Source organism: Pteropus alecto, unplaced genomic scaffold (genome assembly GCF_000325575.1).
Source record: "Pteropus alecto unplaced genomic scaffold, ASM32557v1 scaffold42, whole genome shotgun sequence".
NCBI classification, from domain to species: domain Eukaryota; kingdom Metazoa; phylum Chordata; class Mammalia; order Chiroptera; family Pteropodidae; genus Pteropus; species Pteropus alecto.
In genome coordinates, this window is record NW_006434825.1 from 429,670 (window position 1) to 445,738 (window position 16,069).

Here is a 16,069-nt window from a genome sequence, read left to right on the forward strand (position 1 = left end):
TTATAATCCCCCACTCCACCCTCCCAAGACTGCAAGGACATACAGGCACCAAGAGGATGAAAGACCTTGCCCAGGGTCATGGATTAATAAGGAGAGCGGTGTGAACCTGGGCAGTGGGACCTGGAACCTGTGCCCTGAGCCGGTGGCTCTCCTAAATGAATGACAGAAGCCCGAGGCCGCCTACCTTGATGATGATCTTCTCGCGCAGCTGGGTGGGCGAGGGCAGCTGGTCGGCACTGGCCTCCGTGGGCTTTATCAGCAGCAAGTCGCCAAACACCTCCTTGAACACTCTGGCCATGTAGCGCTGCTGCTCCACGCCACAGTGCTCCTCGATGGACAGGATCACAGGGAAGCTGTGGGCAGCAGGGTGGCTGGCTCAGCGAGTGGGGTGCAGGCACCCCGTCTATGCCTGCCTCTCAGAGCGAGCAGCTGGGGAACCCATCTGTGACTGTCTAGCAGAGCGAGCGGCTAGGGACCCCATCTGCGCCTGCCTCGCAGAGGGGGCAGGTCAGCTCCGTAAAGGGGAGCAGAGGTCACAAGGTTTCCCAGCACCAGCCTCCTCCAGGCTCTCCAACCAGTGAGTGAGTTGTGCTCTTAGCCTGTAGGGGGCGCCAACACTCTGCTGAGGATTTGGCAATGAGTGGTCAAAGACCCACGTGAGGCTGGTGTGTTTGTGTCTCAAAGACCCACGTGAGGCTGGTGTGTTTGTGTGTTTGTGGTATGTTTGTGGGGTGAGGGGAGATCTGCCCGTCTGTCTGCTCACTGCTTAACCTTAGCTTCCCCTTAAAGGTGAACCACCTGGAAATCAGACAACCGACCTTGAGGTGACAAAGGCATGGTCTTTGATGGCCTGCACGACGTCATCAAACTTGATCTTGGTGGTCCGTGTCCAGCCATGGTAGATGATGGGCTTCCCATCGGGCCCGTCCCAGCAGTCCACTGGAGGGAGAAACGTGCAGCCTCACCACCTGTCCATCGCCCTCCACCTCGCAAGTGCACTGATGGTGTACGCCCTGCCAGGCCAGCCGTGAGATCAGCCCTGACCCCCACGCCAGCTCAGTTACTAGAATGTAGAGGCCAAACTCAATAATTACTCTCAGGGGCCACCAACATGAGGACATGTGCTACCTGTGTGGTTACGGGAGGATTTGGGTTGTTTAATTAAAGGTCCCTTAGTAATGCAATGTATTTGTCCAAAAGAAACTATTTTAAATGTTTCTTTTCTAAAAACATATATATTGTGTTTTATTTTCTGATTTCACTTGTCTAACCCTTGGCTTGCTTTTACTACTGCTAATAGAAATAATCCACGGCATGTGAAAATTTATTCTTAAAGGTTCATAGTAAAATACTCAAACAGAACTGGATTATATAGAAAGTGAACATCCTCTTATCTTCCTCCCCTAAAGGTGACAAGAGCTGACAATTTCAAACTTAATTTCTTCACATTTGCTCTTTCCCAAGGGACAAAAAAGTAAATTAGGCAATAATCTGTAGGAAAAACTGCCATTAAAATTTGATACCATGATTGAATGTTTTTTATGAAATCGGAGCCTAAATCAGTGGTTTGTGCTTTTTCTCAGCCCAATACACCTATGAGCCTCTGGTGGTCAAGCCAGGCTGGGGAGGGAGAGGAGAAGGGAGGAAGCAGCTGACTCCTGGGCACATCGAGGCACCTGGAATCACCTGTGCTGGGGTGTCTGTGAGCAATTATGACAAGAACGGTCAGGATGGCTTCTATGGCGGGGCCAGTTGCAAAAACACGAAGGACATTTTTTTTTTTTCTTCTAAAAATAGCCCAGACAGAAACCAAGGGAGAGCAGAGGACAGTAAAGCCACCTTTGCTACTGGCCTCCCAGGCCTTTCATCGCATCAGGACCCTTTCTGGATGTCTAAAACTACCACCCAAGGCTTTGTGGCTCCCACCCAGCCAGGCTCAACACCACTCCCTGTCTTGGGGACAATATTCTTCTCGAGTAATGTCCCTGTTATTGATGCTATATCCCTTAGCCAGACGCCACAGGCACCTGGTTTCTTTCTCAGGCTGTCCCTTCCATCCTCACTATTGTCTTTTTTTTTTTTTTTTTTTTTAAAAAGCATCAATAACTCCAAGTCTTCTCTCAATTTGCTGTAGGAGGTATCTCCACCAGGAAAAGCCTACTCACGCTCAATGCAGCGACAGCCCATGCGCAGACAGCGGATGTATGCTTCCGTGGATGACTCACTCCGCAGCTGGTCACCTGTGAGGTACCTGAAGGAGAGGAGGTGGGCCTGCATCTCAGGGGGTCTTTGGGGAACTCCTGAGCCCAAGGCTCCCCAGGCCTGAGTTCTTCCTGGTTATGATCTGGGACAGACACATGCCATCAGGTGGCCACACCTTAGACTCTGGCCACAATCACAGGATGTGAACAATAAGCAGAGGTCCCTAAACAGCCACAAGGTTTCCCAGCACCAGCCTCCTCCAGGCTCTCCAACCAGGGAGTGAGTTATGCTCTTGGCCTGTAGGGGGCACCAACACTCTGCTGACGACTTGGCAATGAGCAGTCAAGACCACGCTGAGGCTGGTGTGTTCTTTAACTCTCTTCTGGGTTTGGTAGAATTCGCCATTCTTAAATCAATGGACATGGTGAGGAAGAGAGGGTCAAGACCACGCTGAGGCTGGTGTGTTTGTGTCTCGGCATGTGTCTGTGGGGTGGGGGGAGATCTGACGGTCTGTCTGTTCACTGCTTAACCAAGTGTACGGTCAAGACCAAGTGTTTTTTTGAGAAGAACTTGGTCAAAGGGTGGCAAGAGTGATATTAATGGCAGATGAAATATTAACGATCCTCTCATGGCTGCTCACTGGCCCTCAGTCTAAACAGGGCAGAGAAGGTCCATCATTTCGATATCAGAAGCCAGGAGCTGAACAGGTGGAATGTGCTATGCTCTGAACTCTGTCCGCCATACTTAAAAATACATATTTTATGCACTCTCCTCCTCTTCTCCTCATGTCCCTCTTTGTAAGAGTTTTTGTTCCTTAACTCTCTTCTGGGTTTGGTAGAATTCACCATTCTTAAATCAATGGACATGGTGAGGAAGAGAGAACTACGAAGTCCATTTGAATTTGCCGCTGGAAAAGACTGTACCTTCCAAAATGCCTGGAGATAAGCTTAAGGGCCTTCTCGCCAACTCCAGCCTGGAATGACACCTGGGAAACCACCAATCTACAGCTCTCCGGGTGCCCGTGATCCAAAGCCTTCACCCTCTCACCTGATAAGGCAGACTAAATATCGGAACTTGAGTGCAGCATCATTTTTCTCTTCCAGTCTATTCTGTTTTTTGTTTGTTTGTTTGTTGCTATTGTTTTGCAATTAAGATAATCTTCCAAAGATGTGAATTTGAGCATGTTGCTCTCTCGGTGGCTCCCAGCGTCCTTGCTGTCACTTAAAGATTCCACTCAAGCTAACCCTGCCGGCCTCCTCTCCTGCCACTTATACACCCCCCACTACCGATTCTACAGTCTAGTCTTAATAGACCCCTCTTAGTACCACCTGCCCTTTGACCTCTGCACATGCTATTCCTCTGTCTGAAACCCTTTATTTCACCTGGCCACCTGTTCTCCTCTCACCAACTCCTGTCCACTGTTAAGATTCAAAGGAAGCCTTTTCCCCTCCAAGCACATGAGAACAGTGCTGCCCTGTCCTGCCCTGTTCACTGCTATATTCCCAGTACCCAGGAAGCACAGGGCAGACACTCAGTAAATATCTGTTCAATTATTAATTAAATTGCTTTGCTGTGGCTACTCTGAGATGCCCAAACCATGAAAACCAGCTTTGCTGATTAGCTTTTTAGGGGCACGGGAAAAGGGAATATAGCCACACCAACTGGGAAAGAGAGGTGCATTCCCCTACCCCTTCCAGAAGCATTTATATATTCTGATCTAAGCGTCATGGCCCTGAACTCCACCCACTTCCCACATGCTTTGCCAGAACAGCGCACTGGAACACCCACTATACTCCCCTCCATCTGCGACCCATCGCAGGCTGGCGGCAAAACTCACGTGTTATGTGATGAGGAGATCCAGTAATGGGATAAGGGGTTGTTCATGTCCTGTATGTCTACCACGTCATACTTTTCATCCCAAATGCTGTTCTCCCGTGAAAACAGGTATGTGAGGAACTAGAGAAGTCACAGACACAAAGATGAGACCATCACGATGAAGCTAAGGGTGGGTGGTATCTGGTCCTTTCTGGCCTGTGCCAACACGAGGAAATAGCAGCTGATACATTAACCTAACAGAGGGTCTCCAGCCTCCCTCACCCAGGTTGTCAATGCAGAGACTCAGATAGCAACACGCTGTACTGACACATTTCGTTGACCTATACAATGTTTTCCCTTTTAATGCGTATCCTAACATATGTTACTATGAGAGTATATGCTTCCCATATGTAAGTTTTAAGGCATAATAATACCATGAACATTTGTGAACCCACCATCCAACTTGAGAAACAAAACATTAATAGCATCGTAACATCTAAAAACAGGAAATTTCCTATCCCAGTTCCAGACCCCTGTTTTAAAAAGACAGAAGGCTGAGTGACATTGGGATATCATTCTGCTTTCTGGGAACAACCTGACAGAAGACAGGAGCTTCCAGTTCTCCCTCAGGCTCACCTCCCCTGCTGCCTCACTCAGGGCCAAATGCAACCATTTTCAGCAGCACAGGGACCAGGCAGTCCCATAAACCTTTGAATTTGTTATGCTTATAATGCGCTCCCGAGCAGCAGATGCCCTCTAGTGGCTAAATCAGGGAACACACCCAGGCAACAAGGTCGAGAGAGTTAAGAAAAAGAAAAGGCTGCAATAATTCATTACCTGGAAGAAAACCAGCTGGTCACAATGAGCCCACTCACCTCATCGACAAACAAGAAGGGCTCGGCAGTTTCCCTCATCGTGTCATCAATAAATTTGGTCATCCGCTCACGGACTTTGTTCAGATCCTGAGCCCAGTGCTCCTTAGAATAACAAAGAGAGCAAGAAATCACCAAAAAAGAGGACTAGCAAAAAAGCCACGCCAGATCATTGGGATGACTTGCCCGGCCGACCCTGGGCAAGTCACCTACCCTCTCTGTGCCTCCTCGTCCATTGCATGGGAGTCACAGGATCCACGCAGAGTTTCCGTGAGAACGCATAACATAAAATAACTTTATTGTGTTCCTCTCCAAACCCTAAAACCGCAAGTATTCATTAGGCAAAACCCACGGACTCGACTTTGACTAATGTTTGCTGGGTTCCGAATATTCTAAAACCTCCACCTTTAAGAATAAAAGCAAATGTGCTACCAGATGTGGGTGTGGTTGGACGAGAAGGCTCGGACAGACCAGGATGCATGAAAGAAGAGCTGAAGGACAGCTACGAATGAGGTGGCGAAGAAACGGCCTCCCTGGCATGTGCGTTCAAATCAACAATGAGCCTTGCTGTTAATGCTCACAAATCTACTTAGATAAGGGACGCAGAACAGCTAGAAAACGGGAACAGCCAGTCCATTTGAATACAGAGGTGTTCCAATCTTTGAATCCTGAAACACAAAACTCAAATTGCAGGATACTTAATGCAAAGGCCTTGGCAAGCCCAGAGGTCCCCAGGAGGCCAGAATCTTCCTCTTTACTTCTACAAAGATTGTGCATAAAAAGCATCTGTACTTAGCTGATCTAACTAGATGGCTGGGAATAAGAAATATTTTGCCTAAAGGAGTTTAAAATGCAAATAGTCTGGGGGTTAAAAAATGAATCAACTTGGTGTGGGGTATTGTGCTAGATATCTATAATAATAAAAATGATAAGAATAACGATGAAAGGAATAATAAATGGTGACGGCAGTCAACACTGGGCATGGACTACTACTGTATGTCAGGCTCTGTGCTAAATCTTTTTCACATTGTAGCTCATTTTGAACTCATGCAATCCCAGGAAGTACATATTATTCTCCACATCACATAAATGGTGAAACTGAGGCTTCAAGTCATTAAATAACTTGACCCATCAATGAGCCCAAGACTAACTCAAGCACATCAGTTCTGGGGTCTTCCTTTGAACCCCATTTCTACAGTGTCACCCATCTCTCCCAGGGCCAACTGGGGCATATTTAACCAGTCTCCTAATGAAATTTAGATTGGTTCCAAGTTTATATTTCTATTAAAAATGCTGCCATTATTTCCCTAGGGTAAGTTTCTAGGAGGGCAATTATTTAAGGTATACAAATCTTTTTTTAAAAGTTTCATTTTAATTGCATATTGCCAAAGTGCTTTCTGGAAAACTTATACTAATTTGCACGCCAACTGCTGCAGTAATTATATTACATATGTGCATCCATCATCCCAAACAAATGTCCTAGATAACTAGCTTTGCTTCATGCCACCACCCGACAGAGCACTAGGCACATGGGACATTAAGGGTCAGCCAGACTGATGGCTCAGGGTCCCCACCCTTGACAACATGTCTGCCATTCCCACTGCACATTCACACAGAGGCTCATGCGCTGTCTTGCATGTGCAGAGCTCCCGTACTTTGCTCCTGGCCCATATCCTTGATCTCACAGGGCAGCCCAGCCCTGAGGCCAGGATAGGGAAAGCCTGCCATTCTCCCCTGCAACAAAATTAACCAGCACTAGGTGGTAAATTCTAGGACATAAGGCTACTTGTCCCCAACAGTTTAGCCATTTTACTTCTGACGAGGAGGAAATTCTGAGATGTCAGACTAAGGGGTGGAAGGAAGGGACAAGAGAGGTTAATCAGTTAACAACCTCAGGGCAAAACCAATAAAAGACTGCTTACACTCCTGACTGTTATTTTGAAATGCTGAATTAACTTGCAGGTGGCTATTTCCAGGATGATCTAAAGAGGATGAATAGGCACCACCAAGTGCCAGGCACGACTGACCACCCATCACCATCGACCACTAGGCATCCCCGCTTCTTGCTTATGCATGAACTTCCCAGACTGCTGCCCACCAATCCCGAGGAACAAACACTTCCTCCTTACGGACTCCGCCTATCCCAGAATTAGCCCTGCTTCACCTCCTCCCACCCCCCCTTTTATCACAGCCAAGAATTCCAAAAACACCCTTCTCTTCCCCACACTGTTCCTATAAAAGAGCCCGTCCACTCCAGGACGGCTGCACGTTTGTCTTCTCCACCGAGCCCTGCAGCCGGTGCTGCAGACTGCACGCCCAGGGCCTGGTCCTTTCCTGGTCGGCATATGGCTGCATAAACCCTTTCTTTCAGAAAAGCGTTTGGCCATGAAAGCTTTTTGTTTAACACTTCAGTAGCTCCCTACGAAACTGAGTAAATCAGTGCAGTGCAAAGAAGAGCATGGTGGGGAAAAAAAAAAACCATACGCCTCTCTGTCTGCTTCACTGTCCTGGCAGCACGGTGCCTAGCATATTATGGTGCCCAAGAGAATTCATTGACCTCCTTCATTTTACTTCCCCTCGGTGGTGGCTCAGGCTGAGCAAATAAGCCTCCTCTTCATCGCTCAAATTCAACCTCCGCATGGGGAAAGCAGGACACCTCAATGTCCTTGGTCACCACTTAGCGCGTTAAAAAAGCTGTGCCCTCCGTGTGGCTGGCCTTGTGCAAAGTGTGCGTCTCTGTTCGTTATTTTCTCTACAATCAAAGAAATTTGAACATAGGCTGTGTATTGGATGACATTAAGAAAGCAGAGCTGATTGTGTAAGGTATAAATGGAGTGTTATGGTTAGGTTTTTTAGAAAAAGAGCATTTCATAAAAGAGACATACTGACATATTACAAGTGAAATGCTGCACTGTCTGCAGTTTTCTTTCGAATTTTACAGCAAAAAAATGAACAGGGAAAAGGAAAGGAAGACATGTGGGTGTGGAGATGGATGACAGATATAATAAAATGGGCAAAATGCTCATAATTTTTAAATCGAAGTGATGATACATGGCCTATCTACTTTCCCGCATGTTTGAAATATTCTGTAATACAAAGTTTTGTACAAAGTGAATTGAATATCGTTATGAACCTAAAACTGCTCTAAAAAAGTCTACTGAAAACAAACAAAAAATTAAAGAGAAAAAATGTAACTAAGACTCCAGTGATATAAATAAAACTTTTAAATAGATATGTGACTCTGCACATAGACACATACTCATACATACACACAGGGATCAATACAATCTCCTCTAACCCCCACAATTCTGAGAAGTGGGCTCTCATCCCCATCTAAAGAGAAAACTGAGACATGAAGAGGTCAAACTACCTCTCCAAGGTTGCACAGCTAGTAAGAGGATCTCAGGTTTATCTCCGCCTAACTCAGGTTCTCAGTTGGGGCACTAATGACTTTTGGGGTTGTGTAATTCCTTACTGTGGGGGGCTGACTCGTGTGTTTTAGGATGCTGGGCAGCACCCCTGGCCTCTGTCTACTACATACCATTAGCAGCCCCTCCACTTGTGGCAATCAAAATTGTCTCCAGACATCGCCGTGGGGGACAGAACTGCCCAGTGGAAAACCATTGCCCAGCACAAAACTCCTTTGACTCTGCTACCAGCTTGGAGCCCACATGCAAACACTGCGGGAGACTTCCCCCATGTCATTTGTTTAAGGACAATTGTGCTATTATATCCCCTAGAGGATCTGGCAGGTTCATCTACCTTAGTCAGTTAGGGAAGGCTCCCGGGGTGCGGGGGGCGGGGGGTGACACCTAAGCTGACCCAGGAGGAAGAGCAGAAGCCAGCCAGGTGAGGACACAGTCACCTGCAGGCCCTCACCGCCACCTGCCTTGGAGGGCTCTCACCCTCACCCTTCCCCAATCTGTGCGCCTTGAAAAGGAACTAACATGAGGCTGTTCTCATTCCAGAGTCTAAGATGCCAAAGCACCATCGGACAGGGAGACTGCAACAGTTTCCTGACAACAGATGGCCAGGTGAAGGCAGGTGGCAGGTGGGAAGAAGCTGAGCGACTGTCCAGGCAGCTCCCCACAGGTCCCCGCACCCTGCTGTTCTCTCACCTGCTGTTCATGTAAGAGAAACCGCTGGAAGTCGTGCAAGTGGACAGCGGAGGCATCCGGCCGGTCGGTGTTGCTGCCCTCGGGGAAAGAGAGGGTGTTTAGAGAGGAACACGTTTCAACAGTCGAGAGGTAATCCCAGCCAGGCAGCCTGCCACCCAGACACCCTGCCAAGTCCCTCCACGATGCCAGGTGCAGGCTGGCCAATGGGAAAACAAAAGTGACCTAGACGACATCCCTGACCTACGAAGATACAAAAATAATGCCGCAACCTCAGAGGGCAGCCCTGGAATCTGCACTTAGCTGCCCACAAGTAGTTTGGTCCTGAAGAAGGGGAAGCGGGGGAAGGAGAGAGAGCAGACGTGCGTGTGCACAGAAAACGCTTTGGTACGGCTGGATGTGGCAGCATTTAAGGGAGCCGGAGAAGTAACTGGGCCACATCAAAGAGTGTCCCCAGAAGCCATAATCCAGAGATTGCTGGGCCATCAAACATTCTGAAATAGAGGCAGGGGCTACATGAAGCCCTCCAGGCTCGGTGAATGGGGAGAAGCAGCTGGAACATGCAAGGCTGGGGACGTGGAGTGAGCAGAGGCCCGCTGTTGGGAGACCCTCAACAAATTTTTCCCTTGAGACGAGGAATCTTTCACCCTGAATAAAGGGAGCCTCCACCTGAGCCAGCAGCTTGCTGACAGATGGCCTGGTAGCACAAGCAGAGGACTGGGGAGAGAGGTCTTTTTAATATTTAGGAGATAAAACATGCTTTAAGTTTTCTCCCATTATTAAACACTCAGGGTCAAAAAGCCTATTGTTTTTATGAGTGTATTTCTAACCTTTGCTAACCGGCCTCATGATCTAACACTACTTTTTTTCGTAAAAAATACTACATAAAAATCTGATTCGTTTTATATATACTTTGAAGTCTTGGGGTTCCTGCTTTAGAAAGAGACAGAGGGAATACTGCCAAACTGTCCACATCATTGAAACCTGGTTCTGCAAATCAGGCCCAGGTCAGCATGCCGCAAACCATGTGCTATTAACTCCTCAGCAAAGATCTCTCCCAGGCAGATAGGCTTGAGAAGCACAGAACACTTTCCAACTCCCCCAAATGCAGAACCAGTACCACAGGAAAGGTCCTGACAAGTCCTGCAGCACTACTTTTTAGAAACATCATGATTACTATTTGTAGGCCCTTGCCACACACCATGTGAAGTACTTTATATATTTCAACTCATTTTAATTCACTTACACCTGCTTACCCAGGAATACCCCCCAACTCACTTGGCAACTAACATTGTTTTAATTTGTGTAAAAAAGACGATTAACCAGTCATGTTCTATGACGTGTACTCCAGGAAAGGAAGTCCTCAGGCATGTAGACTTCTCTATAGAACCTTCTGGGCCACCCTCCCAAATGCCACGAACCCCGTTGCTACTGTTTATGTTTATTCATCCCACAGGCTCAGCATGGCCAATCTCCCAATAAGGGGGACACAGAGGAGGACCCCCGGAAGCCAGCTGGCTGGGCGGACCCGCAAGGGCATCAATGCCTGGCACAGCCACCCAAAACAACAAAAGCCCATAAAAGAAGCCTCACCCCAAGATGAACACGGAGGAATCTTTTTTGAATTCGTCAAAAATCTGAAACAGAAAATAAAAGGAAAACACACAAAATAAGAACTTTAGACGTCAAGCCACTTAATGCAAATGAACAGATTTTGGGGGGGTTAAAAATTATCACTGTAATATTGTGTGACTTACTAATTCAACTGAACAGATATTTTCCTGTTCAAAATTTTTATTGTGATTCGTGCGACTTGTAAATATTCAAATATAACAGAAACCTATGAGGCAAAAGGCAGAAAAGTTTTCCTCAGCTCTTTCATAATCTTATTCCTGAGAAGAAATTACTACTAATAATTTCATAGGTTTCCTGGTAGAATTTGTTTTGTAGACATTAGTCTATCTTATCATTTCATTCTACGTCCACATCTCCCAACTTTTTGCTGTTGTTCCAAGCTTTTTATATTCTTCTACAACTTCAAATATAGTCCTGCCTCATTACTTTGAAAACCCACCTTGGACTCCATAACATGAATATCGTCGATTCTCTACTATTACATCCTGTATTTTCAAGAACACCCTTGTATATATCTTTGCCCGCTCATGCCAGTATTCCCATTGGGTAGATTCCTAGATGGGAAAGCACCGGACATGAGGTGTGCCCCTGAACTTTGGTAGATGCCACCAACTGGCTCTCAAAACAGTTGTCCCAACCGGCACCCCCACCAGTGAACACACCAGCTTCCCTGCCTCCTCACTGCTACGTTTCAAATCCTTAATATTTCAGGGTATTAGATTAAAATACTTAAGGGAGGATTTATACAAAACCACACGAGAAGAGGGAATGGGTGAGGGCATGGATGGAACAAGATGGCCACGAGCTGATTACTGCTGAAGCTGGCTGACGACTACATGGGGTTTGTTACCCTGTGAACTCTGCTTGTATACGTTTGAAATTTCCCTTAATACCAAAGTTTTACAAATTAAATGCAGTGGCTGGGCACTGCAGGTGGGCAAAAGAGAACTCAAACCCTCCGCAGCTTACTAGCTCCAGCAAGTTACCTCTCTGTTTCTTCATCTGTAAAAACAGTACCTTTTTCACAGGGCTGTGAGACACTCAGCACAGCACCCAGCATAGAGTTCCCACTTAAGAAGTGTTAGCTCTGACCTGCATTCATAATATCGTTATTACAGCCTGGTTAGAGGTATGCGCCCTCGCCAGGGGGACACACGTGGAATTACATTTCTTATCTTTCTGCTGCAGCCAAACTTTTGAAAGCTCTAAGGCTTGAGAGCAGCAACATAAGCAGGTGTTTAGACAAAAAGAGGAACTGGCAATCTCAAGTTGGAGACCTATAGCTACCGATGAGCAGGAACCCACTCCCTAGATTTAGACCTGGGGATCATCAATAACCATAACCAGCCTACCTCCCCAAGGAGCCCAAGAAATGCAAGTGAGCCCCCTAAGAGCACACAAATAATGCTTTCCTCAGAGAGCTCAGCAAGTAAATGATATGATAACAGTTGGGAGGGTCTCATTTACCTACATAATAAGAGCAGTGAGTTTTCTCAAGATGGCCAGTAACTATCTATAGAGTGTGAGGCTTTGTTATTCAAATTCAAAGGCATTGAATTAATATACACGCAAATGGGAAAGTTGTACCCTCCAACGGTGGAGATCAGAGGTTGCCAACCCAAGAAGTCTTTAGGGGTTGGTAGGCAACATAAATCAGTAGAAAGTTGGGAAGAAAGTAGGAGCTGGGGCAAACCAGAGAATGCATGCTTCCTTTCTGCCACAGGGAACTCAGGATCCACAGGTAGCCATCTCTCAATTTTTTTCAAGAGAAGCGAAAAATCTGGATCTTAATCTGAAACCTCCCAAGTTTTAAATGTAGGTGATTCATTTAGAGAACATTTAAAACCATTAGGCCACGTACAATCGAATGTAGGTTGAATCTGGCATTCTGGCTACCAAGGGTAACTCCTGGTATACACATTTTCTCCTCCAAACTGGACAATGTGGGTTACTCCCAGAGGAACCAGGAATTCTGCAGAAATCTGACCCAAATTTCTTTCTCTCCCTTTTTCCTCGCAAACACGCACACATTAGCCTTAAAAAGAACCATAATGAAAAGTGCAGGCTGAAATATATCTTATTGTAAAATTTTATCACAGAGGAGACCATCAGTGGGTTAACCTGTGCTGACAGGTGAAATAGCTTTTGTGCACACCTTATTCACAAGTTTTGCCTGCCTTCTGTCTGATGATACAGCGTCCTGAAATTTCAAGGCAACCTATCATAAAAACTGTTATTTGCAACCACGTATCTTGAGTAAACCAAGCTTTTCTCAATCCTGGTCAATTGCATATGACAGCAATTGTCATTATTCAGAAGTACACTGCCACCTAAATATTTCAGAAGTACACTGCCACCTAAATATTTTCATTGTTTTCAAGGACCTGACTATAAATCAAAGTTAGAGATTTTAACCTAAAAGTGTTCTTGTTCTGATCAGCTTTTATGAAGCATGTTTATTTTTATTAAGCTTTCATATAAAAGGGGGAAGGGGAGTTATACAGTTTTAGAAGTTTTATAACTAATAACCAGATATAATACCTTCATTTCATAGGGGAGGCTGAGTAAGGAGGTAAAAGATGGCTTTCCCCAAAATCGTTTGGTCAGTTAGAGGTCAAGTTGGGGCTGGAACCCAGGCCTTCAACTCTCAAAGCCTACAATCTTTCTACTCTATTTGGCAAACAGAGAACTAATTATATACATAAACATGTGAAAAAGTGAACGCACTGTAATTGAACTTTTTACTCTATAAAATAATGTATTTTCTCCAATCTAGACAGATAAGAAATGCTGTCTATTTCTCTACCCCAGATACATCCAAACTCCCATAGCCTGTAGTCACCTATCAAGAAGCCTCACCCTGCGGCTAGCCTGCAGGCGCGCGTGCAGAAGGCAGTTATAACGGTCTTCTAGTGACTTTCACACACATTACTGAAAAATGCCTACACTCTTAACCCCAAGTCCCTCGTTCACTCCTCCCCAGAGCCCAGGGCGAGGGAGGGGTGCGGGGAGGAATCACTACCCCCATTAAAGAGATGAAAAGATTGAGGCTAGGAGTGGTCAGTGCTGGCCTAAGATCACACAGCTGATTGGAGAAAGCAGATGACCCATCTGTCTCCAAGCCCCACATACCCTCTGCTCCCTCTCAGCTCTGCCACCTGCAAAGCCCTTTCCCCACAGTAACAGCAGCCGCTCCCGTTTGTGGCACGCACACCACCCAGCAGGCACTGTGCTGTGTGCACTGCACCAAATGTCCTACTTTTTAAGCTTTATGCTTTATGGGACTTTTTTTTTTTTTTTGGCGAAAGTAATGGAACTACTTGGAACAAGTCAAAGAAAATTAAGGTGTACAAAGAAAAATGTAATCATCTCTCTTGGCCGTCTTCCCAAACCCCTCCAGGACACACACAAAATCAACACTAAATATGAGGCATGTGTTCTTCCCAACTTTCCTCTTGTTCATAAAAAACATACAAACAATATAAACGAGGATATTGTATTGTTTTGCTTTCACAAAAAATCAAACCTAGCTCCTCCGGTGAATGGCTTTCCTCACAAAATATCATGAACATCCTTCCAGATCAACAGAAACACACTAACTCGGAATTCTTAATCAGCTGCATAATGTTGCGTAGTATAAATGGATCATAATTTACCCAGCGATTCCTCCACTGAGAGGCATTCGGATGGCACCCAGGTATTTTGCCAGCATAAGTAATGCTGCAATAAACAATCTGGTAATATACTCTTAGGTTCTAGTGCTTTCATTTCTCTAAAACAGAGTCCCCAAAATACCACTGTCAGGCCAAAATGTATTTTAAATTTAAACAGCATATTATCTTAAAACTTAATTTTAATTTAATTTTAAAATAGCATGTTTGTTATGAATACATTCTCATAAAAATCAATAAAAGTATAAAAAGAAGGCACACACACATACTCCCTCAACCCAGAGATGGTTACTATTAATAATTCGATAAATTTCCTTCCAGAATGAGATAATAGAGTTAGTTGAAGGTTTTTTACTTTAATAGACTCAGATTAAAGTTCTGTCAGCCTTAAAGCCATTCACGTTCCCACCAAGAAGACATGCAAGCCCAATTCCCCACATTCTTCCCATAGCTCTATCACGTTGAAAAATTTTTGCCAACGTGACAGATGAAAATGGTATGTCACCGTCATTCCCACTTTATATTGCCATGCCTAGAGAAGAGACTGGTTTTGTTAGGGATGTGCTGGACTTTGAAACACGGGAAACAAAAATATCATTTGATCATTCGTTCGAGAATCATCTTACCGATTTTTGTTGTTCAAACATAAGCTTTTTATAGAGGAGGTGGAACTGTTCAAAGCTGAGTTCATCTTTGTGTGCGCCTATTTCCTGTAAATACAAAAAAAAAAAAAAAAAAAGTGACCACACGATCTTTGGTGTCCACCACAAGAATGCCTCCTCCCCACTTACAGAAATCGAATGGCTTTTTTACTACATCGCCTAAAATCTAACTGGCATTCCCCTAAACACAAACTGTCCACAAGTTTCTGCATTTATCTGCCTGGAGAATATACCCACGAGGGACCCCATCAGGTATGACCCGTCCTTGACCTTCGAAAGGGAAGTGTCTGGACCAGCATTCCAAGAGCCATAATGAGAACCCCTCCTTTGCGGGAGGCGAGGTTTTGAAATACTTTCAAGTGCAGACATATTTAGAGGGTATATACATACAGGTCATTTTTTAAAGCATAAGAAAACTAACCGAACTTTTAGATTAGACAGAGCTCAACTCCAGTCAAGGCTTGTCCCCTGAATTGTTTAATGGCTTTGGGCAATTTACTTGACCTTTTCAGACCCTCAGTTTCTCCGTCTGTAAAATGGAAGAACCATCACTAACCTCCTACAACGTCCCTGAAAATGAACCAGATAACTTCTACCTAACATCTGCTCAGTAAAGGCTTGATAAAGGTCAAAATTCCAGTTAAGTGGTAATCAATGGTAAAATGCTTCTCCCATCTCTCTTCTTTCAATCTCCACCCTTCTCTCCTTTTGCCTTTTTGAATTAGTTGGAATGATGGGGTCAGGTCAAATTATGGCTTGATAAATAACAAAGTGGATTAACTCTTCCAGAAGCTCATTGGTACAAAAATAAATGAACTTTTTTCAGCTGAGGAATCCTGTGACTGGGGCTGCTGCTGACATGGTCATGTGAGTCCTCTAACCAGGGTTATTGGGATGGAGTGTTGTTGGGTTCCTTGACAAGAGTTGGCATCTACATCATCTCCAACCTTACACCACTCAGAAAATCCCCACCTGGCTTACTCTGCCTCATCATTCCTGGAGTGACTTTACATGCCCAGATCTACCAACAGCTTAATTATACAAGAATGTAAACAATTTAACGATGGATGGAAAGAGGATGGGTGGATGGAGGGGTG

At 45.3% G+C, this 16,069-nt stretch overlaps 1 protein-coding gene across 1 annotated transcript in view; it reads right to left on the reverse strand.

Moving 5' to 3' along the window:
• PLCG2 (phospholipase C gamma 2) overlaps positions 1-16,069 on the reverse strand; it is a 137,222-nt gene that overhangs the window by 59,223 nt on the left and 61,930 nt on the right. Inside the window, exons 7-14 of the mRNA XM_006909701.3 lie at positions 14,937-15,020; positions 10,598-10,641; positions 9,008-9,080; positions 4,893-4,994; positions 4,040-4,158; positions 2,166-2,251; positions 819-939; positions 185-353 (exon numbers count right to left, since the gene is read on the reverse strand). Coding sequence (XP_006909763.1) covers positions 185-353; positions 819-939; positions 2,166-2,251; positions 4,040-4,158; positions 4,893-4,994; positions 9,008-9,080; positions 10,598-10,641; positions 14,937-15,020 — 798 coding nt within the window. The remainder of the gene's footprint in view (positions 1-184; positions 354-818; positions 940-2,165; positions 2,252-4,039; positions 4,159-4,892; positions 4,995-9,007; positions 9,081-10,597; positions 10,642-14,936; positions 15,021-16,069) is intronic.